This window comes from Macrotis lagotis, chromosome 4, assembly GCF_037893015.1.
Source record: "Macrotis lagotis isolate mMagLag1 chromosome 4, bilby.v1.9.chrom.fasta, whole genome shotgun sequence".
Lineage (NCBI taxonomy): Eukaryota > Metazoa > Chordata > Mammalia > Peramelemorphia > Peramelidae > Macrotis > Macrotis lagotis.
Genome location: NC_133661.1, coordinates 253,225,487 through 253,250,719, shown reverse-complemented (window position 1 = coordinate 253,250,719; position 25,233 = coordinate 253,225,487). Strand labels below are relative to the sequence as shown.

Genomic DNA, 25,233 nt, shown 5'->3' with positions numbered 1-25,233 from the left:
ATCTTGGTTAGTCTCTAGTTTATCCTAGAATGTGGCACCCACAACTGACCACAATTTTCCAAAAAGTGCCTGACCAGAGTAGAGTGCAGCCTACCTATTACCTCTTTATTCCTAAAAGTTGTACCTTTCTTAATCCAGCCTAAGAATACAATTGTGGAGTCAACAAATGAACTCACCATTTCTTTCAATGTCCATCCAGTACCATCTTAATTCTCATTCATTGCTCAAAAAAAAAAAACTAATACTCTTTGACATCTCATTCATTGCTAAGAATTCCAAACCAGTTCTACTGACATGTCTCAGACACTCAGAACAACTGACAAAATTGCAACCTTGTGACTCTAACCTATCCCATTCTCCTCTATTACTTGAGTTTGGAAACACCTACATCTTACTTAACTCCTCAACTACACAGAGCATTGAACATCAAAGTTATTCAATTAAAATGAGTAAATTGACATTGGAGGTCGAAATTGTAGCCCTCTCTAGTATACACACCACAAAAGGAAGGAGAGTTGTTCATTGTTTTTGTTTTTGTTTTTTACTCAAGATTGAAGCCTGTGTGAAAGCAAAGACAGGGTTTCATTCCAAGTATTCTGATGTCGAGCATTTTTTCACATGTTCAATGCATCATTTCCAGTTCTCAGCCATCATAAGACCTATGAAGTAACAAAAGAGACAATGCTTAGGCCAATGGTAGAACATGAGCTAAGACATACACAGAAAAACCAGACAAGCAACCATCTACCTTAATTATTGGTGGAATTTCTCAACTCCCCATTGTTGAATATGATGCCCAAATGTAGATTTTTTCAAAAGAGGTCTAATTTGAGCACACAACTTCTATCATTTACTTCAACCAAAAACACTCCAAAGTGCCTTTTTGTCTCAGATATTTATTGAGTGGAAATCTTTCTTGTATACCAGTATCACAAGACTACATTACGTTTCCTGAAATTAATTTTAAATTGGAGGGCATTTCCTGGTATATCCAAAGTCAAGCATATTTTAATAAGGAATGCCACTACCATGACAGATTCTTATTTCATCTTAAGGGTGGTTTATTAGGGGAGACAGGGAGCAAGTAATAGAGGAAGGGATGCTTTAAAAAAAACCTTTTGGCTTATGATTTCATCCTGAATATTGCTTGAAAAACGATTACTTCTATGAGCAAACATCTTCAAGGAATTGAATTTTTTATTACAATTAATTTTTTCAATGAACAAAAATCCATGCTATTCCTTTCTACCCATGCCCCCATTGAAAAATAATAGAAAGAGAAGATAATCAAAGAAATAGAAAAATAATAGCTTTTAGGTAAATATGCAGTCAAACAAAACAATTTCTGAGCTGTTCAAGCAGGTTAAAAATGAAATTGGAAAATATTTGACAAAATAAAAATACAATAATGTTAATGTGTGGCTTTCTAAGTGATAGCAGCTTGCACAGTTCATTATAGACAGTTTAGTGGTCACTTTTCCTACTTGAATATGATACTTTGTCTTACAACTTTAACATTCTGGAACCAAAGCATAACTAATACCATCCCCTTATTGACCATCAATACTTCTTCCCCTTACTTCCCCAAATGTGGTCTTCTAATAAAGAAATCATTGCATTGTTTTGAAGTTTTTTAAGATTTAAAATATTTCAGTAGTTAGTGAAGATGGGGAGGAAATTTATTTTAAAACTCATAAGCTTAACTCTGCAATACTATATAAACTATAAATTGAATTTAGACTAATCTAAAAATACCATGTGTCCAACATTCTGGCTGCTTCCTGCTGAAGGAGAGTTGCACCAAAGAGAGACATTTTGTAACAAAGTCAAGTGAAGGAAAATGTATATTTTAGCTGCTGAGAGTTGCATTCCTTCTTTTATTCTTTGGTTCTTCCTCAAGTTCCAAGGGAACAGCTTGTCCACAAATATTTTAACATATTTGCTTATGTAACTGGAGTGTGCCAGATTGGATACAGAGAAGGGGGAAGGAAGGAAACAAGCCCTATTATGTGCTAGATACCATGTTAAGAATGTTAGAAATAGCATTTCATTTGACCCCCACAGCAATCTAGGAAAATAAGGACTGGTGTTGTCTCCATTTACAGTTCAGGAAATTAAGACAGGCCAAGGTGAAGTGACTTGCTCTGAGTGAACTAAAACATGTCTATGGTCATATTTGAACTCAGGTCTTACTAATTCCAGGACTACCACTTGACTACCTGGTCCACAAGCTGCCTGTGCTGTAATTGCTGCCACAGTTGGTAGTTGAAAATGGAAATTAAGAAGAAAATTATAAAATGTATTTGAAAACGTGAGAGAAATATCCATTTGTAATGGTTAATGATTTTAATGTTTTTGTCCTTCATTTTCTTTTTTTCTGGTAAGGCAAATGGGGTTAAGTGGCTTGCCCAAGGCCACACAGCTAGGTAATTATTAAGTGTCTGAGACTGGATTTGAACCCAGGTACTCCTGACTCCAGGGCCAGTTCTTTATCCACTGAGCCACCTAGCCGCCCCTGTCCTTCATTTTTGAAGAAAATCATGACATCAGGGAGATGATGTCATGATAAGCACATGAATTGAATTTGGGTGAGGGGTATTGAGCTAAGTCACCAGCCTCACTTTCTCCTCCAGAGCCATCTGGGACCAATGGTCAGATATGAATCAGGATGACTGGAGACGGCCCTGGATGGGAGGTAGTCAGGATTAAATGACTTGCCCAGGGTCATACAACTAGTGTCTAAGGTCAAATTTGAACCCAGACCCTCCTGATTTAAGGGCTACCACTCTATACAATATGGTTAGAATTCCTGGCATCAGAACCTTCCAGGAGGATGACCATATTCTGATGGGATTCCATGCATCATGTAGAGAATTCCAAACTGCTCTCTCTCCATAGAGCATTCACCTAAATCATGGGGATGTATGTTGTCAGCAACTATTCCCTATTCCTTGGAGATAAACCATTCTTTTTATTGTGATGGACTCTTCCCTTATCTCTAGCAATAATGATGGTCCAGTCATGCTCCTTTGTGACCCCTTTTGGGATTTTCTTGGTAAAGATCCTAGAGTGGTTTGCATTTCTTTCTTCAGCCCATTTTATAGATGAGGAAACTGAGGTAAAAAGAGCTACATAACTTGCTCAGGATTACAGAGCTAGTAAGTGCCTGAGGACAGATTTGAACTCAGCAAGATAAGTCTTCCTGACTTCAGGATGAGCACTCTATCCACTACACCACCTGTCTAACAATAATAAGTGTAAAATTTGGGGGTCAGGGTAGGAGATAGAATTCAGCTACAACAATGATAATTTATGTCTAGGTCTTTATAATTTCAAATGTACTTTTTTTTGGTTTTGGGGTTTTTTTTTTTTGTTTTTGCAAGGCAATGGAATTAAGTGGCTTGCCCAAGGCCACAGCTAGGTAATTACTGAGTGTCTGAGGCCGGATTTGAACTCAGGTATTCCTGACTCCAGGGCTGGTACTCTATCCACTGCGCCACCTAGCCGCCCCTCAAATGCACTTTTAACTTTCTTTATTCCATTTAATGGCAGCATCAAATGCTTCTAAATAATACCGTGTGACCTGGAGTAAATCATCCAATCTCTGATCCAATAAAATAAGGAGGCTGAATTAGAGTCTCAATAATTCATTTTATAACAACTCTGGAGTGTTCTACTTATGATGATAATGTGATATGTACATTTTGCTATTGTTAAGTTGTTTTCGGTTGTGTCCAAGTCTTCATGACTCCATTTTGATTTTTCTTGGTAGAGGTACTGGAGTGATTTACCATTTTCCTTCTCCATCTCACTTGACATATGAGAACTGAGATAGTCAGGGTAAAGTGATTTGCCCAAGGTCACATAGCTAGTATTTGTATCCAGAGACTGGATTTGAACTCAGGGAGATGAGTCTATCTGGCTTCAGTCCAAGTATTCTGTGTACTGTGGCACCACCTAGCTACCTATATACCTGTACTATATCCTTATAGGATCATTGCCCTAGAGTTGGAAGAGACCTTAGAAACCTTCTTATTTTATAGATGAGGAAACTGAGCCCTAGAGAACTTAATTGACTTGTATAAGGGTTGACATACATAGCAAGTATATGATGATAGGATCATAGAACATATATCTCAAAGTAATCTCAGGTTATCTAGTTCAGTTCCATTATATACATGAGAAAACTGAGGCTCAGTGAGAAGGAAAGGAAAGATTGATTAAGCATCTGTTATGCTTAATAGGCTTAAAGGTGCTGTGCTTTGCAAATATGATGTCTTCTGATCCCCACAACAACCCTGCAAAGTAGGTGCTGCTATTATCCACACTTTACAGTTGGGGAAACTGAGGCAGCGTTGAAGCTACTTGCCCTGAGTCACAGAGCTAGAAAGAGCCTGAGGTCACATTTGAACTTCCTGAGTCTGGTCCCAGCACCCACTCTACTTTGCCACCTGGCAGTAGCAGTGTCTTCCTCTCTAGTTCTTAAACTTCTGCAACTTCTAATATTATGCCAGGAAGTTTAGTGGAGTGGAAAGAAGGTGGGAAGCAGCTACACCTGCAGGAAGAAAAATGTGGCCTTTCTAAATCTTGATGAGAACTCTTGGCTTCTATACAATCCTCCAGTGGTTTCCAAGAGGATATTCTGAAGCAGGGCAAATGATTCCTTCTCTGTTTTGGGTCTCCAAAGCAAAGACAAGGTTGCAAAGATATTTTTAAATGGTTCAGTTGCTCTGATATCTTTGTCTCATCATCCCCAAGGTCCCAGGTAGTTGGCTGCTTGCCTTCTTCTATTCCTGTGAGGGTCATGGTGGTTTATCTGTAGAGGAAGGAAGGATCTCATGGCAAAGCATTGATTTGTAGCAGGTGCAGCTTAGATTCAACTCTCACTTGTCCCTCAGAAGTCATCCTTTTTTCCATTCCCTTTTACCCTTGTGAGCAAATGGGTCTTTTATTATTAAGGTCTCAACCTAAGGAAAGGAAATGGTGGTGGAAGATCTTATCAGAGTTGATTTCCCTACTCTATAACTGTCAACTTCTACAGGGGCATGATTTCCTCTCTACATTGGAGAATGGTGGTAGAGACGGTTAGCATGGTTTAGTACCTTTCATCCTTGATCTATGGGAAATCAGCCTTTTCTCCATTTCAACAGGTACCTATTCTTTTCAAAAAGAGTATTCACATACATCTTCACTGCACCCTCTAAATATACTCACTCTCTCTCTCTCTCTCTCTTTCTCTCTCTCTCTCTCTCTCTCTCTCTCTCTCTCTCTCTCACACACACACACACACACACACACACACACACACACACACTCACACACAATCTGGTTGTAAGGAATTCCCACTTCTTGAGTGTTGATGTGGGTTTGGAGGGGGACATCTTGCATATTCTGTGTTCCCATTCTTCCCATTAGATCAGCTCTCTTAAGAAACAGCCAAAAAGCCTAGCATGGTTTGCGCATGCCTGGTCATCCCAGCTACCAGGGAGACTGGCTGGTAGGTCCCGCAAGCTCATCAGTTAGAAGCTGCAGTGGGCTAAGCCAATTGCATTCTCTCAGTGAGTTTGACATTAATTTGCTGACCCCTGGGATCATCTGGCGAGGGACCATCCAGCTGCCTAAGGAAGAATAAATTGACCCAGTTTAGAAACAGAACAGATTAATATGCCTATCAGTTGTGAGCTCAGCCCCAGCAGTTCCAGCAGGTGAGATGGGGAGGAAGGAGGGAATAAGCATTCTTATTGAGCCTACCTTGTCTGGGCAGTGTACTAAGAACTTTTACAAATATTATCTTCTTTGATCCTACAACCCTGTGAGGCAAGTGATGCTATTATCCCCATTTTACAAGTGAGGAAACTGAAGCAAACAAGAGGCTAGTTAAGTGATTTGCCTTCAGCTAATAAGTGTCTGAGATCAAATTGAACTCAAGTCTTCAGGAAGACCTCTGTTAATGAATGAAGGAAGGAAGGAAGGAAGGAAGGAAGGAAGGAAGGAAGGAAGGAAGGAAGGAAGGAAGGAAGGAAGGAAGGAAAGAAGGAAGGAAGAGAGGGAGGGAGAAAGGGAGCAAAAGACCCATGAATTCTTACCCACAGACTCTTTCCAAAATAGTGATAGTTTTCCATACCTACTGTGATTGGCAAAATTCATCTTGAGTAAAAGGATTGATGAAGCCCGTCCCAGTATCAGTATCTCATTGTGGCAAGGGGCCACAGTCCTTGTTCCCTTCTGAACTTCTTTCTGATCCATCAGATAGATGATAGATAAACAGATAGACGATAGATAGATAGATAGATAGATGTTTCTTTAATGTTCTTTTCTTTTTTACATATCACTATCATTACCCTATTCTCAAATATTCCCATACAAATGTTTTTAGATTTTTAGGCGTGACATAGTAGATAGGTCATTTGCAAAATGATAGGGTTGGATTTGATAAACTCTAAGGCTCCTTCCAGCTCTAAATCTATGACCTATGATTCTATATTTAATGAATTCTACTTTCCTGATGGCATAAGGATGGCATAACTTCATATTTAGAAAGATTTTATTTATTTTGAGTTTTTCAAATTTTCCCCCATTCTTGCTTCCCTCCCCCCCCCGAAGGCATTCTGTTAGTCTTTACATTGTTTCCATGGTAAACATTGATCTCAGTTGAATGTGATAAGAGAGAAATCATATCCATAAGGAAGAAAAATAAAGTATAAGAGATAGCAAAATTACATAATAAGATAATGGTTTTTCTTTCTAAATTGGAGGTAATAGTCTTTGGTCTTTGTTCAAACTCCACAATTCTTAATCTGGATATAGATGGTATTCTCCATTGTAGGTTGTCCCTGGTTGTTGCACTGATGGAATGAGCAAGTCCATCAAGCTAACCTCATATTTAAACAGTAACCACTTATTCTATGAAATCATGGACTAGTTAGCCAGTCTCTGATGATCTTCAGAGAGTCTTCTTTTTTTTGGACAATTCTAATTGTTAGGAAATATGTTTCTAGCTAAGAGGTACAGTGGATAGAGTGCCAAGTCTGGAGTCAGGAAGACTCATCTTTGTGAATTCAAATCTGACTTCAGATGTACTGACTCTATGACCCTGGGCAAATCACTTAATTTATTTGTCTCAGTTTCCTCATGTGTCAAATGAGCTGGAGAAGGTAATGGCAAACCACCTCAGTATCTTTGCCAAGCAAACTCTAAATAGGATCACAAAGAGGTAGACACAACTAGAAGGACTCAACAACAACAAATTTTCCTGACAAGTTCAGATCTATAACTTCTTCATATTCTACCCATTGCTCCTAGTTCTATCCCATCTGGGACCAAACAGAAAATTACACCTAATATCTCATCTTCAAAAAATGTTTCCTTATCCCTCTTAAGGTCAAGACTTTCTCTCTATTGATTAATTCCAGGTTATCCTGTCTCTTATTTGTTTATAGTTTTTGTTTTTGTTTTTTTGCATGTGGTTTTCCTTTATTTGACTCCTTACTAGCAGGGATTGTCTTTTGCATTTCTTTGTATCCTCAGTGCTTAGTACAGTGTCTGGGACACAGTAGGCACTTAATAAATGCTTATTGACTCTTCTATATAAGTCCTTTAAATACTTGAAGATAGCTATCATTAATCTCCTAAGTATTTTCTTCTCAAGGATCAGCATCCTCATTTCCTCCAATTGATTTTTACTTGGCATTTTTTCCAGTCCCTTCTTTGTCCTACTTTTTTCCTTATCAGGATGTGTTCCCTTCCCTCCCTATAACTTATTGTTTACTAACTTTTGGTTTTGTAAATGTGGTGACATATCTAAAAGAGTTAAACTGACTAGGAAACTAGGTTTGTGTGGGAGTAGGGTTCAGGTAGAAGGCCAATATATTACCAGGTCTTTTCCCTCCTTACTCCTTTTACCCCACTGAAGAATGGTTCCCCTGTATACACCATTGCCATAGCAGCCACTGGGGCAAAATATCTTCCTAATTCAGCAATGCTGTGTTCCATTTCATAAATACATCAGAATCTGCAACTACTATGAAAGTCAATTGGGGGGAAACAGCTAGGTGGCACAGTGGATTGAGCACCAGTCCTGGAGTCAGGAGGACCTGAGTTCAAATCCAAACTCAGACACTTAATAATTACCTAGCTGTGTGACCTTGGGCAAGTCATTCAACTCCATTGCCTTGCAAAGAGAAAAAAGAAAGTAAATTAGGAGAGCAATTGCTAAGTGACAAAGTCCTACTTTTCAACTATCTTCAGTCTTTAAAGAATTTTTTATAATGACCTTAAACGTCAACATTTCAAGATACAAAAAACTGAAAATTACTGAATTTATGAATCTCTACTATAGGCAGCTTATTTTTTAATGTATATCAAGTTTAACACAGTAGTATCAACATTGCCCTGCCAGTCCTTGTTCCCTTCTGAACTTCTTTCTGATCCATCAGATAGATGATAGATAAAGAGATAGACAATAGATAGATAGATAGATGTTTCTTTAATGTTCTTTTCTTTTTTACATATCACTATCATTACCCTATTCTCAAATATTCCCATACAAATGTTTTTAGATTTTTAGGTGTGACATAGTAGATAGGTCATTTGCAAAATGATAGGGTTGGATTTGATAAACTCTAAGGCTCCTTCCAGCTCTAAATCTATGACCTATGATGCTATATTTAATGAATTCTGCTTTCCTGATGGCATAAAAATATAATATTTTTATGAAAACCTATAAAGTTATATGACAATGTTGAAGGTGATTATAATCAGTGAAAACTAAGCTTGCTAAAAACATTTATAGGAAATGATCAAAAGATATTAATAGATATTTTTCAGAAGAAGAAATCCAAATTATTAAGTCATATAAAAATGCTCTAAATTGCTAATTATTAGAGAAATATATATGAAAACCTTCCTCCTAGATCACTGCTGCTATGGTTGCAGGGCTTGTGTAGCTCATTGAAACTATGAGCTATTCTGGTATTGGTTCCTCAAGGTAGACGAGTCATAGTGAAGAGTACTGACAAAAGATAATCTACAGAAGAAAGAAATGGTGAACTAATCTGGTATCTTTGCCAAGAAAACCTCATGGATAAAATGATAAAAGATATGACACTGGAAAATGAGCCACTCAGATTGGGGGTATTCTACAGACTACTGGGAAAGAATGGAAGACAACTACAAGTAGAACTAGAAAAAAGGAAGTGGCTGGGTCAAAACTGAAAGGAAGTTAAGTTGCAAATATCTGGAGATGAACAGCAATTCTGCAATGTAATATAAGTCTGTGTTCCAATCACTGATGCTAAGGAGGCCAAAGTTACTCAGTTCTATGAAGACAAATAATACCAAAAAATGAAGTCAGATGCATAGTGATTGGAATACTAAAGGAAGAAATCAAAATATAATTGGAAAAACAGGTAAATTTAGCCTTAGAGTAAAAAAATGAAGCAGGACAAAGACTAATAATATTTTGTCAAGATAGTTTGCTGGATACAGCGAACACCCTTTTTCAACAACCCAAAAGATGACTCACTGCACATGGACATCACCGGATGGTCAATATAGAAATCAGGTTGATTATATTTTGCAGTCAAAGGTGGAGAAGCTCTATACAGTTAGTTAAAACAAGACCGGGAATTTATTGTAGTTGAGATCATGAGCTTCCTATTATAAAATTCTGATTTAAGTTCAAGAAAGAAGGGAAACCCAATAGACTGTATAGGTGTGAAGCTACTGAAGGATAAAAGAGCCTATCATGCTATCATCCATGGGGTCAGAAGAGTCAGACACAACTGAAAAATTTAACAACAATTCTGTAGTTCTGCTTTAAACCCATCAAATTGGCAAAGACGTCAAAGAGGAAAACGAAAGATTCTGGAGGGACTGTGGGAAAACAGGTATATTAATATTCTGATGGTAAAGCTATAAATTTGAAGATGTACCCAAAAGGTATTAAACTAGGTTTCATACTTTTTTAACCCAGTGATATTGCTAAGTCTATACCCCTAAGAAATAAAAGAGCAAAAGGACTCATATCTACAAAAATATGTATAGTAATACTTTTTGTGATAGCAACAAAAAAGAAAATAAGAGTATCCAACAAATGGGGAATGACTAAACAAATTATTGCATATGAATGTGATGGAACACTATAGTATTAAATATAAAATAAGTAAATTTATTTTTAAAAAAAGATGAAGGGGATGATTTCAGAGAAAGCTGGGAAGATTAGTAGACACTGATGCAAAGTGAAATAAACAGAAATAGGAGAAAAATTTACATAACAACAATATTGTAAAGATAAACAACATTTAAAAGACTGTTCAACTCAGTGACCAACCACAATTCCACAGGATTCATGTTGTTATTGTTCAGTTATTTATCCAACTCTTCATGATGCCATTTGGAGTTTTCTTAGTTTGCCATTTCCTTCTCCAGCTCATTTTAGATGAGGAAGTTGAGGGCAAACAGGGTTAAATGACTTGCCCAGGGTCAAACAGCTACTAAATGTCTGACGCCAAATTTGAACTCAAGAACATGAGTCTTCCTGACTCCAGGCCTAGCATTGTACTCACTGCACTGATAATCTAGCTCCTCCCAAGGAAGCCTGCAATTCACCTTTAAATGGAGAGATGATAGATTCAGAGGGTAAAATTTTTTTGCTTTTTTTTTATTTGTACTTCTCTAATATGGGAATTTCCTTGGCTGTACTTTTTTTTAATGGACTTCATTTTACTTGTTTTCTCAATATGGGAGGGAAGGCAAAAATAAGAGGGATAATTTGGACCTGAAAATAAAATAAAATTGAATTTTAAAAAATAGCAATTCCAACTTCTCTGATCAATAATACCTTCCATTCTAGGAAGGAAAATATATTCTGAAGCTGAAGAATCACGTGGTCTTCTGATATAACTGATCGTACTTCCCTCCCCCCCAACTTTCTTTTAATTAACTGAATTAGTTTGGTAATTTCTGATTGGTGTTAGATGACAATCCTGTCTGATGTTGTCCCTCTCCTCCTCTCCTCTTTCAGGAGCACATTTACAAGCTTATGAAGAGTGACAGTTACACCCGGTTCCTTCGGTCTAACGCTTACCAAGACTTACTACAGGCAAAGAAGAAGGTATTTTGGGGGAAAGATAGGCTTGACTCTCTTAGCACCTATTGATTCTTGCCTGCTGCTTTGCCAAGTGTGAAAATGAGACTATTATTTCCTGAGCTTTCTGTTTATTTTTCCTCCTTCTCACCCTCTCCTGTTGGCTACTTTTTTTCTGGTTGAAAGAATGAGAATGATTGTTTCCTAACCACAAAGGTCCACAATATGAAATTTTTCCCAGTGTTCTGCATGTGTTCACATAGAAGGAAAAGGGGGCCAGATGAAAGGTTATGATAAGTGTTGGTCATCCCATTCAGGAGATGAGAGAAGTAGGTTGATCCAAAACTTGGCCTCCTGTTGACTCTCACATGGAGGTGAATAGGACTGTTGAATGGTAAGGGAATCAGTCTAGCAACTTTCTTTGTCTAGGAAATTCTACTGGTTCTATGACATATGTCATTCTTAGAGGAACAACATCCCCTCTGATCTTTTTTCTCACCCCCACCCAACCTGAAGCATTTTTATTTTATTTTAACCCAGAAGACACTTAAACCTTTCTTGGAATCCAGTTGCCCAGCTTCTTTCTTCCTTTTCTGAAAATAAGTCATTGTTCTCTGAATTCCACTGGGGAACCAGGAATACCAAAGAATGCAGATGAGGGAAGGGTAGCTGTAGCAAAGTTAAACTCCAATAAACCTAGTTGATCTCTGGAAAGGGGTGGAAGGAGTGGAAGAGGGGGAACAGGAGAATTGATCCTGAATTTTATCAGGCTTTGTTTAAATACTTTATACACTTTTCAGCACAGTCCTTTGTCCCCAGTGTGATTGTGCATGGTGCCCACTTGTGCCAGTCTGCTTCCATAACACTAAAGAACAAATGTTTTCTTCCCACCTTTTTCTCTCTCCTTCTTTCTCCTCCTGGTCCCTCTTCCTGAAGCTATTGGTTTTCCATCAACATGCTCTTTGCTGATGTCTCTCTCAACTTTCTGTGTGCTTAAAACACTGACCATTGTTTTGTGGGGTTCCTATAATATTGTCTCTATATACTGTTTGGTATCATATAACACATAATATGTCTTTGATCATATTTTTCCTTCTCCTCCTCAGTATATATGGCAGTATCCTTACTTCAAAAAACCTCTGCTAGCCCAAAAGTTATGATTAGGAAAGGGAGAGCAGAGAGGAGACAGGGAGACAGTGCTTCCTGTAAATGTACCCTTTTCTTTTAGGGTTATTGTAAAGAGAGAGGTGATAATAATTCAGCTCTCACCAAAGCAGAGCTCCTTGGGGGCTTGTAATCCCCTAAATGATCACCATTTCTTAGTGTTTCCTGGGAAGTTCAAGTTTGTTATCTAAGTAGAAGTCAGCTAATCTGGTAGTGTATTTGGAAGCTGAGAAGAGGAAGGGTAAAATAAACCTTTAGGTGATAGTAGAGATTGGGGGGAAGGGGAAAAGTTTGTCCAGTGAAGACATGAGAAATGGTAAAAAGAACATCTAAGTTACTCCCAAATGCTCAGGTTAAAATGTGTGAATTCAATAGAGAATTTTATTTGTCTAAGGAAAAGACATCTTGACTTCCCTATGGATTACTTAAAACAATATAGTGACCACATTTCATTATGTCTTCCATCAGTATTTAGCTCTTTCAAATAAGTCTTTCATTATCCAAAAAAAATTGCTGTATTCAAAGACAAAGGCATTAAGTACTATACAAGACCGGATTAGTCCTACTTTTCTCAGTTTTTATCCTTCCAATGGATGTCCAGTGGTACTGCATTTGTACAAAAGCAGGAAATGAAATAATTTCTGTGATAAGAGCCTTCATGTCATGAAATTACAGGTGAAGGAGGTAGGATATGAATCCAAAGAAGGAGAGCAGTGGAAAATCCACACACCTCCTGACAAGGGTCTCTTACTCCAGGAAGGGAATGGATATAATATTCTTCCAACTTCCATTGTTACTGATATGAAAAGTTCCTTGACAGCATTTATAGGCATGTCCTTCTAATCCTTTACATTAAAAAATATCTTCAGAGATGAGCTAGTTTCTCTGAAAAAGATCCTGATATCTTAGTAGTCTACAAACTAAATATGATTCAACATATGTAATATGTTGTAATATGTAATATTTGTGTAATATGACAGCCCCAAAGGTAATGTGACCTTGGACTACATTGATAGATGAGCAAGGATTCAAATCATTCTTGGTATGCTTCCCAGGAATTATGTAACAACAGTGATATGATTTTCCAAGGGAATCAAGTAGTCTTAACCAAGAAAGTGGACCTTCTTACAAAACAAGGCCCTTTCCATCTCCTCAAGGGAAATCTGGAGAATTGGGCATATAACAAACCTTTCCATGAATACGCAACTTAGGGCCCCTAAGTGGATACAGTGCTGGCCCAGGAGTCAGGAAGACCTGAGTTCAAATTTGTCCTCAGATGCTTGTCACTTACTATGTGACCCTAGGTAAGTCACTTAACTCCAATTACTTCACTAAAAAAAAAAAACAGTAACAGTAATTCAGTGATCAGGGGTTACAGAAGCTGATCAAGGCAGTAAGAACCAGGAATGACCTCTTTTGAGTCACCCCTTTTAGCCACTATTCTGAAGTTGAATTATCTGCCACCCCAAAGAGGAGGAGATGTGTCATTTTATCCAGGGTCAGGCATACAGTTTTCATTACCTGCATGCTGGAAGAATGTTCAACCTGGATCTTTTCGTCATTGTTTCTCTGTTTTCCTTGTGTACTTCCAGTATCTGCATTTCCTCCTGCAGAGTGATTTTGCTGTCATGCTGGGGCTGGGTATGCCAGTATGTGTTATCTGCAATGAGGGCAAATGAATGTCCTTGGCCCACTCCTGAGTCAGACTCTCAGACATCTGGCTTCTTCATTGCCTTAATTTTTTTTTTATTTATGTGGTAGCATTTTTCTCTTTCTTTCTTCCTTTCCTTCCTTTTCTTTTCTTTTCTTTTTTTTCTTTTTTGTTCTTTCAGAATTTCCTCCCTCTACTTTGTAAGGCTGCCTCAAACATGGGCCCCAGGAACTGAGCTTGAGGGCAAACTAGCAGTTGTGTGGCTTGTGACCACACTCTTCTGAATCATACAGGCAGAAAATACTGGAGACTCAGTCTACAGGCACACACCTGAACTTCCACACTGGTAGCATGTGTACCCATCCACCCCACAAAGCATGGAAACTTCCTGGTCTTTGTTCCTTTCCTCTCCTCCCTGTCCCCTACCGTATCATTCCAGGTTTGTTGCTTAAGCAGTGTTAAGTGAACCCCATGTGTTGCTTTGCCTGTTTCCAGAACATTAGATGGACATTAGTCTATGCTAGCATTTGGACATAACAGAATTTTCCATAGGACCAAAGGGAGGCTTCATTGGCTTTTCCTCATTTGAATGAAAGGGCCCAGTTCCCAGAGCTGGCAGATTTTTCCCCCCAGTTCTGAATCAACATTCATTATAGCCAGAGCAAACAGAATCAAATTCTCTTTCAAGGGATGTTTGGAGGACCACTTGGGAAGGAAAACCACAGAAAGGGAAAGGGGAAGTAGTGGGCTAGAGGAGAGATCACCTGGGACCTGTTCCACAATGAAGCATCTGGAGGCTTCCAATTTTAACTAATTATTTTTACTAACTAGGTGTTAAACCTTATTTTTTTTAAAAAAATTGCAGGGCCCCGAGGGAAAGCCTGCATTGGCTTACTCTAATTACAATGCTGAAGATGACCCTTTAAGACCCAATCTATCCTTTTGTTAAGAAAAGGGCATGGATAAGATCAGCCTGCTGCTCCCTGCCATGCCATGTCCCAGTACTAGTGTGGTAGAAGCCCTTCAGTAGAAGTCATTAGGAGTCATATAACAAACCTTTGATTTCTGAGGATCTGGAAGAAGATTGCTACAGGGAAAGAAAGGCTTTCTGTCTACTCCTTCCTAAAATCCATTGGAATAATTTTTTCCTGCTGCAACACTTTTCTGCTTTATGTTACACTAAAAAAAAATTCCACTTGGGGTACTTATCCTGAAACAACCGGGAGTGGGGAGGAGAATCCAAGATGGTGGTCTGCTCTATCTTACAAAGGCTAATGGAAAAACTGAACTCTAGCAAGCTAACCAGGCTGGGGACTCACCTGGGAAGTGTTGGTAGTTTCTAATCTATCCAGGAAAGGAAGTTTATGAAACATGAAGAGATTAAATATTCAGTTCTTCTCCCCTCCAGGCAAAGAAGTTAATGATATTTTCCTTAGAGAATTTCTGTTTCCTCTTGCAAACAGCACTGGCTGCTTTCCCCCTGTTTTTTTTTTTTTTTGGTTACTATTTTTGGTTTTGCTTTTCTTTTGGTTTCTTTCTTTGACTTTTGCTGGCCTTTGAAAACTGCATCTAAGCTGAAGATTTTTTCCCTGTATTTTTCTCCCAATTTTTTTTCCCCCAAAGCCAGAAAATGAGCAAGGTCGTAGAACTTCCTTAGAAAAGTTCACTCGCAGTGTGGTAAGTTCAGTTGTTGTTTGTTTTTTTTCCCCCTCTGCCTTTTCTTTGGTTTGGTTTTTTAGTTGTTTTTGGTTTGTTTTTGTGTTGTTTTGAGGTTTAATTTGGGTTGGGGTGGAGTTTGGTGCTTTTCTTGCCTCCAGCACCCTTGTACCCTGTTTGCAGCTTCTCTTCTAGGGATGGATTTGCAAAAGAGCAAATTATTTTCTTTACAAAAGCTGCCTGCACAACTACTGAGTTTCAGATCTGAGTGTGTGGTTTTCCTGCCCTTGCTTTTAGAGGAATGGAAGTGTACACATACCTCTATGAGCTCAGTAGCTTATGTCTTTTTGGCAATAACCAAGAAAGGTCATTCTTGTGCACATACAAAAAAAGTTAATTATTGGCCAAAGGTCATAGCTCATTTACAAAATTAATAATAATCAAACTATACACAACAAAAAAGAAAAAACAGCAACAACTTGAAATTCCCCCATGAACTCTGGCAGCAAAGCAGGGATCAGTCCCAAGTTGACATTGCTGTGGCCACTTGCTTTTGCTATATGCATTTAGAGCAGTAATGGCGCATGATTTCAAGAAGTGTTCTCTAGCGTGTATCTACCGTGGTGTCTTTTGCATGAATTCTTAACCTCAGTACATCCCTCCTCTTCTTCCTAGAGTGACTGAGAGAGATGAGATGGCATAGCAAATAGCATTGACCATTATGAGAAGTAGGGATGATCTGCCTGTCGGTTGTTAGTCAGGATTGTCTGTTTTCCTCTCAAGATAAAGTATATGGTATTGACTCTCTCTCTAGATTGGTCACCTTTCACTTATACACCTATAATACAAATAGATGAGTTCAACCTAGTACAAGAAGCTCAAAGGGTAAATAGTGTGGGAAAGAATGAGAGAAGCAGAGATCTTCCTTGATCATGACTTCTCCTTCTGTCCTATCTCCTGTAAACACTTGTAACTATGGTGGGTGTCCAAAGGTTCTCACCTTACTGGGACACTTGCTAAATGACCATCAGCAAGAATCTGGACAGAAAAATACCACATTTGCACTACTCAAATCTAAACAAAAGGGACAAAGACTAAAATCTGGGATTAGTGACCTTAACTTTTTGTTTTCCTTCTTAAGGGATAACACTGATATCTTTCTTTTTCCTGAAAAAGGAAGGAAAGAAAACAAATGTTTATTGTGTTTCAAGTACTATGCTCAGCATTTTGCAAATATTATCTCATTCAATCTCACAATAGCTCTGAGAGTAGAAACTATGGAAACAGACAAATAGAAACAGGCAGACAGAGGTTAAATATTTGACTTGCCTAAGACCACACAGCTAAAAAGTACCTTAGACTGGATTTGAACTCAGTTCTTCCTGATTCTAGACACAGTAATCTATCTACTTTACCACCTAACTGTTTGGAAAACTAAAGGTGTTATAAAACCCAACCATCTTAGGAAGTAGTGATATAACTCTTATTTGATTCCGCGGTTTAAATTCTAAGAAACTGGAGATGGATACTACCCAGTCTAATATGATCACTTAAAAAATTATTAAAATATGACCTTGACAAAACTGCTTGATATGAAATGAAAAGTAAACAAAAGAAAATTAATATATAATAAGGTAGGGCATCTGATCCTCTTTTCCTGCTTTCCATCTTGATCATTTTTTCATAAGATAGGGGACATCTCTATTTCACTGTCACTCTACATAGGTGAATCTTCTTATTCAGCTACCTTACACTTTAGGAAACACAGTAGCAGTAGAAAGAACAGCTCAGTGATACAGATAAAGAACTGAACTTAGAGAGAGGAAAACTTGGGTTCAAATCCTACCTCAAAACCTGTGTGACCCTAGGCAAGTCATTTAACCTCAATGCTCATCTGTTAAATGGAAATGATGAAAGCACTTACCCTATAGAAGTGTTCAGAGGACCAAAAGAGATGGTGCATTGTGAACCTTAAGACAAGATATAAACTCTAGCTCTAATTATTGTTGTCACTGAATCTCTGGAGGCAGAAGACCTGGATTGTGACTCAGTTCAAAAAAACTTATATGAGTTGCATGACCTTAGAAATGGTCTTGAAGATAGGGACCAAGTCTTATTATCTATCCTTTGTTTCTGCCTCAGTACCTGAGAAAATCAGTTTTTCTGAGTTTTAGTTTCTTCTTTGTAAAATAAGATAAATAGTTCCTGTAAAAACTTTCTCATAAACTTATGAGGAAAATGTCAGGAGGACCTGGGTTTGAATCCCACCATATACACTTACTGTTTGTGTAATCTTGAGTAATACATTACTCCTATCTTGGACTTATTTTATAATCTGCAAAGTAGAAAGAAGGGATTTTGGATTCAATGACTTTAATAATTCCTTAGAGTTCTAAATCTGTGATCCTGGGGTATTGGGGTTCTTCAGGGAGTCCTCAGGTGTGAGGGCTTGCCAAGGCATTTTCAGGGCTGCTCACCTACCTTTGTTGTTCAACTTTCACCCAATTCTCACCTGTGATCCCAAGAAGCTATGGAATGCACAGCAGCCCTAGGAAAACCATCTCAACTTATAGGTTGAATATAGTCAACAGACTTCAAACCTATTGGTGAGTTATGGGAATGTCTGCCCCAAGCATGTGAAGACATATCCCCACATAACAGATGAATTAAAATAATTTGTTGCAACAGCCATGAAGGCAGGAACTGCAGGGCACTCAGAGCTTGGTCAGACATTGAAGATATCAAGGTCATCCACTGCATCTTGGGTCCCTGCCAGTCATCCTAATTTTTGTCTTGCCAGTGGACTTTGATGACTTTGGAAGAGAAAATTAGCCTACCAACTCTATGTCAACTCTGCCTCACTCCAATTCATTTGCTAGTCAGGATATCACCACATAATGTCATTTGATTTTCTTCAAAAATGAAGGACAAACAACAGTGAGTATGATCCTATGAAATACTGAATCCCATGGAAAATAAAGAAAGAATGAACCTGTGATTGTATTTGGTATAAGGAATTTCTGGGTAAGGAAATTTCTTCTACCAATGCAGATCAAGAAACCTTCTCTACAACCTTCAGTATTGGAAAGGGAGATGCCTAGAACACTGAGAGGAAAAGAGATTTGTGTAAGGCCACACAACTGGTATATATCTAAGAGTTGAGACTTGTGTTCGGGTCTTCCTGATTCTGAGGGCAATTTGCTTTCTACTATGACACTGCCTCATCAAATAAAAGGGCTTTACAAACTTTAAAGCACTACATAAATGCTAGCTATTATTATTATCATAGCATCCTCTAAAACAATATTTGAATATGAACTTTTAAGACTTCAGGTCAGCAGAAGGAAAGAAGGCAAAAGCTTATAAAATTTAGTCCATTATCCTTAAATGGAACACTTGGGGAGAGGCAGGGAAAAACATCTCTCCCTCCAGAAGAGATTTGCCCTCTATTGATGATGTGGAGGGATTTTGCAAACAAGTACAAAATGGGCAGCCTAGATTCTCAGGTATAAATTGGAGGAAGGACAATCTTTACAGAGGCACCTAATATGGGTAAGATGGGAATAAGGATATGAAAGAGAAGGCCTGGTTTCTTAGGCAAGAAAGCCCATATACTACAAATCCCCCATATACTACAAAGATTCCCCCACATAACCTCAAAGATCCCCAATCCTTTTCCTAGATTTTGGAAACTATCTTCATTTCTGAATCACTTAACAAGTCCTGCACAGTCACACTTCTACAACATCTATCACACCTGTTCCCAAAGTTTCACATTAGTACTGGTATTTGTTTACCACCTCACTGAAATCTTCCTAAGAGACCTTATAACTTCTCTTTCCCACCAATCTACTCATTATGCTATTGTATCACACCCTTCTATATGCATAGATATAGACGTATCTGTATTGCTTGAAAATCTCTTAGGGAATTAAGTTCTTGATCTTGTTTAGCATTCAGTGCCTACCACAGGCTGATGCCACTCTTTCTTTTCAGCTTATCTCATATGATTCCCTTTATGATTGAGCCAAACTCCCCCAAAATGCTCTGACCTTTGGTCTCTGTGCTTTTGATTATACTGTTCACCAAAGCTGGAATGTGTCTTCTTTATTCTTCAACTATTGAATTTCTAATTATCCTTTTAAGTTGAGTTCAAATGCTACATCCTTCATGAAACTTTTCCTAATTCCTTGTATCTGTAATAACCTCCTTTATCACTTCTGTGGTTCTTTGGTGCACTTTTGATATAACCATACATATTATAATTACTTATTGGAGTCATTTCTCCCCTTAAACTCCAAATTCCATATTCACAAGCCATACTTCATTTTTGCCCTGATACCTAGTATAGTATTCTGTCCAATGTTGTATTCTTTCACTCAAATCCAATGCTTGGATAAGTGTTTAATAAATGTTTATTGGATTGGATTATTGGATTGCATCCAAGGCTCTCTACAATCCTATATCACTATCTTTTTATAGGTTGGGGAAATATTTTGCTTTCAGAATGCCCTGAAATACCCAAAGTACTAAAGATATCCCTCCCTTTTTTAACATTTCCTAAACTCTGTGTGGATTTTAGTGTCACTGAGTAGTTGATTCCTTGTAACCCACAGAACATTTCTAATAGATGGGTCAGCAAGGTCAGAGATATTGTCTGTAATGATGGAATAGAAGAAATCTAAATGCTCGCTCAGAAATAGAATGAAATCCCAGACTTCAGTCTCTTTAGCATGAAGCTAACTGACTACCATAATCTGTGGGTTTCTAGCAACTTTCTGGATGCCCTATAAATAAAATGTGAGAAATTGTTAGAAGTGTGGCAGGAATACTTCTTATGAGATATATGGAATAATCTTACAAATGTTAATAAGAGAAGAGGCAGCATGAATTAGTACATAGAGAATCTGCCCTCTGAATCAGGAAAACTTCAGTTCAGTGATATATATATATACTTACTTACCTAAGGCTACTCCTTTAATTTCTCCCTGCCTCATAAGATTACAGGTTGCAGAATAATTGGTAGCGGGAATTTTTTCACCTAGTATAGACACACATACATACACACACACACACACACACACACACACACACACACAAACACACACAATAAGGTTGATCTAGCAGGGTAAATCAATTTCTCTTAATAAAGGAGTGGATCAGTAGGGATATCTGATTAATTCTGCTGCAAATAAAATCAAAGGCATGGACAAGTAATAAAAAATAGCAATGCCAAAACTGAAGAGATATTTCAATATAATTCCCATATAATATGTAGAGAAGATAAGGATATATAAGTATAAATAGACTGCCTATGTTGTCATAGAGGCAAGAAGTCCAAAAAAATAAAACTAGATAGGAACTAGTCCACAGATCTGATGTCAGAATAGGTTTCATAGAACTGGAAAGGGACTTTAGAAGTCACGTGTTGCAGTTCTCTCATTTTATAGATTAAAAAAAAAACCTGAAGACAAAAGGTTTCTACTGCTGTCCATCTGCCTCTTCTCATTAACATTTGTAAGACTGCTCCATATATCTCATAAGAAGTATTCCTGCCACACTTCTAAATAAAGAATTCTGAGTTATTTGGTCAGTTGGCACAAATACCTGAAGTCTGGTCAAGACTGAGGTTACATCCTAAATATCTTAATTGCCCCCCCAAACCTTGAATTTTTTTCATTTGTCAATAAAGACTTCACAAAAGAATGTTTTAAAAATAAAAATATTCTCTCTAAGTCCTCAGGAAGCCCTGAAATGAACGAGTTTTGGTTGAGTGTTTAAAGATACCTTTTTAAAAAAAGACTCCAGTTAATGCAATTTAAGGATGTAATTACAGGGTATGAAATGTGACCCATCATTCTCTTAGCCAAGGTAGCACTGAGTGAGCATTTTTTTCCAAAGAGTACATTCTTATCTGGTTTCATTCTAAGTCATCCAGGACCTTAAAAGTCAGAATGAAACTCAGCTGAGGATGTGCTGTGGTTTGGTAGGTTGAAACTGCAAAGTTTGTGGAAATCCCAGCTTAAATTGACATGGAAAATTCAGGTTTCAGACTAAACCTTTATTGTGACATTCCATGAAGCCCCAGTTACAGTAAAAACTTTATTATAGAGCAGAATGCTAAATCAGTTCAGCAATTTGGCACTAGTTCAAGTGGATGTTTTGTCTGTTTTCTAAGTCCTGCAGTCTGGTAAGCAAGCCTCAGCTCAAAGGAAGTTTAGGGATTCTCCCCCAGAGCATTCACCAGGATAAAGAAACCACAGCCGGAAACATCTGGCTGATCATGGTGGATTTTATTACCACCAACTTTTCAGATTATTGGGCACTACCTATGATCAATGCATGTTTGGAAGAAGGAGAACACTTCCTGAAGTTTGTCTCTGAGCAATATGCCCAGTGTGGGTTTACTGCTGGATTGTGACTGATACAGATGATCATGGCAAGGAAGGTTGCCAATACCTAAAAGTACTGACCCCTGGGGGCAGTTAAATGTCAGCTAGGTGATGCAGTGGATAGAGCTCTGGGTCTGGAACATTTACTAGCTGTATGACCCTGGATAAGTCACTTAATGTTATTTGCCTCAGTTTCCTTATCTGCAAAATGAGCAGGAGAAAAAAACTCTGAGGAAGTAATTTAATCTTCTTAGACCTTAAAATTCTCAATTGTAAAAGGAGTTAGGCTTTGATGCTCTCTGAGCTCCCTGACACAGTGAATGGACCTGGAGTGAAAAAAAGGCCCTGTTTTCAAATCCTATCTCAGATTTCAAAGCCTGCCTCAGGCTGTGCAACCCTGGGTCATTTATTATTTCCATTTTATGGTTGAGGAAATAAGACAGACAGATGTTAGTAGTACCTATGTTCCAGGGTTATTATGCAGATCAAACAAGATAATATTTGTAGTAGGCATTTAATAAATGCTTGTTTCCTTCCTTCTAGCTTTGTCTCTATGAGATCCTTACAGTAGCCTTCTGAAGTAGGTAGTGCAAGGGTTTATATCCTTACAGACGAGGAAACTTAAGCTTAGTGAGATTGTGACTCTTACTCAAATCAATCTGACTCTAGTCTCTGTCCTTTTTCTACTAAATAAAAACTGTCAAAGTCTGATACCAGATACTAAATGGTCAGAATGATCAGATAGCAGGCTTTAGTGAGAGAGATGAAGAAAACAGAACTTTGCCCATCCAACATTAGCAATCCTTTTTTTCCTCTCCTGTTTTGATTTTCTTGGATAGATAAAGGAAGGCTCCCTTTCCCTGATGTAACCTAAACTTTTTTTTAAACAGGTTTTTCTTAATGGCTTTCAAAAAAATATCCTTATTTCCACCCCTCCCCCAGTATCCTTCCATCTCCTAGACAGCACTCCTATACAGCAAATAGTATTTTAAAGGAGAGAAGGAGAAGAGGAAGGGAGAGAGAGAGAGGGAGAAAGAGAGAGAGAGAGAGAGAGAGAGAGAGAGAGAGAGAGAGAGAGAGAGAGAGAGAGAGAGAGATTGAGAGAAAGAAAGATCAGCATAACTGGTTGGTAGATTGAAAGTCTAAAAACACTTATATAGGGCAACCCTTGTGGACTTCCCACTACTACCAAGGCCTAAGGTGGAAACATCCTCCCTTTTCTTTCCAACCATGCTTATTCTTTGTAATTCATAACATTCACTTTTGATTATTTTTGTGGTTCTTTACATTGATACTGTTGTAGCTATTGTGTTTATTGTTTTCCTGTCTCTTTTCCCTTCACTTCACATTAATTCATGAAGGTCTTTTAATGCTTCTATTTATCACATTTGTCATTTCTTTCAGCACAATAATATCCCATTAGATTCATGTAGTTTTACCAGTTACTTAATGTTATTTGCCATATTCTCACACATGTTGACCCTCCTGCTTCCTTATCACATCAAGAGACTACAGCATGGAAGACAGATCAGTATAGAATCCAAGAACGGACTTGGAGTCAGGGTACCATAGTTGAAATACCAGCTATGTAGTAATGAAATTGTGTGACATGAATCAAGTCACTTCCCTTCACTAGGTCTCAGTTTCTTCCTTTGAAAAAATTAAGAGATTTGAGCATCTCTAAATTAGGGGTTAGATCATTTCTAAAAACCACTCCAGATTCAATATTCTATGGTTCTGAATGCCAGCAAGAGAAGACTAGTGAACTCAGTTTTCCTCATATATTTTAGAGAGCTGGATCTCCAGCAGTATTTATTGGACCCTGCAACAGAAGTCTCTAAGCTTGTTTTCTCATTGCTACTATATCATCAATCAACAAGAATTTGTTAAATGCTTACACTGTGTCAGACACAGTAAATGTAGTCCCTTCCTTCAATGAGCTGCATCCTAATAGAGGAAGACAAAATACCAAACCCCGATATGTGCAAGATACATACAGAGATAATGGAAGCAGATGTACGTGCTAGTAGTTCTGGAACCTGGGATTGGGGCAGGAAAGTCCTCCTACAGAAGCTAAGATTTGAATTGAATCTTGAAGCCACAAAAAAAATTGAAAATTTGAAGACCTGAGTTTAAATCCCACCTTTGTGACTTACCCTAGGCTTACTACTTAACCGGAGGGCTTCTGGGTAACTCGCTAAGAAACATTTCAAAGGTGACAATTTGCATTGTGAAGCCAGTCAGTAATAGAGATTTTCAACTTTTTAAGTCATAGACCCTTTTGGCAGCCTATGAACCCTTTATCACAATAATACTTTAAGATGCATAAAATAAAATACAAAATATTGTAAAGGAAATATACTAAAATATAGTTATCAAAATAAAAATTTTAAATGTTCCTAGATCCTCGGTTAAAAACTTCTCTCTACCAATGAAATGACAGGTCCAATTTCTATACTTTCTATAAAAGTAACTAGGATGGTTTAATAGCTAAAGGGCCTGGACCTGGTATCTAGAAAATTAGAGTTCAAATTCCACTTCAAACTATTATGACTTTTAAAAAGTTTAAGAGATAGAGTTTCAGGTAATTAGTCACTTTATTATTAATAATACTAGCATTTTATTAATAAAAGATATCAATGGTACTCTCAAATGGCAATGATCCCTCATGGTGTTGGGCTTTCAGTTTATGTCCGTTGGAAGAGTGGGTCTTCCTGAGAGGGGCAATCAAGACTGATGGGTTAACAGTTTATGAGAGATGGACTTTACAAAGTGAAGTAGACTCACTTCAGTGAGGAGCTGAGAATGACATCATGTCAGTCTTGAGCAGAGACTATCTCCTACACTCAGATCACCTCAACTGCTTTGGGAAATCTAGTCAAAGGATCTACCTCCACCCAAACTTGCTTGAGTGGAACACTATGGGTAGGGTAAATTTTTGGCAGAGGCTGGGTTTTGTAAGACTGGCTCTCCCCCATAACTGATTATTAATAATGCTATCTTTCACTAGATGTGTGGCCTTGACTAAGCAAGGCACTTAACCTCAGTTTCTTCAACTGTAAAATAGAAATAATACAGCACCTATCTTCCAGGGTTGTAGACAGGTGATAATATTTGTAAAATGCTTTGGACAATGCCTAGCCTAGCAGTAGATGCTAAATGTTTGTTTCCTTTTTTATTAGATGTGAGGAGCAGGTAATTGAGGAAGGATTATGAGTTGGGAGGTGGGGGTGGGGGTGGGAAAATGGTGACATATCCCCCTTCAGAATCATGTCATAACTCTC

General features: G+C 38.0%; 1 protein-coding gene across 9 annotated transcripts in view; it reads left to right on the top strand.

The window, feature by feature from the left end:
* The window catches only part of RGS6 (regulator of G protein signaling 6), a 684,015-nt gene that overhangs the window by 629,158 nt on the left and 29,624 nt on the right, over positions 1–25,233 (top strand). For 6 of the 9 annotated variants that reach the window (XM_074235799.1, XM_074235800.1, XM_074235805.1 and 3 more), the window contains 2 exons: positions 11,024–11,113; positions 15,525–25,136. In XM_074235799.1, coding sequence (XP_074091900.1) covers positions 11,024–11,113; positions 15,525–15,671 — 237 coding nt within the window. In that variant the 3' untranslated portion in view covers positions 15,672–25,136. Of the gene's footprint in view, positions 1–11,023; positions 11,114–15,524; positions 25,137–25,233 lie in introns of those variants that run through there. The other 3 variants (XM_074235808.1, XM_074235801.1, XM_074235802.1) reach the window with 2 other exon arrangements.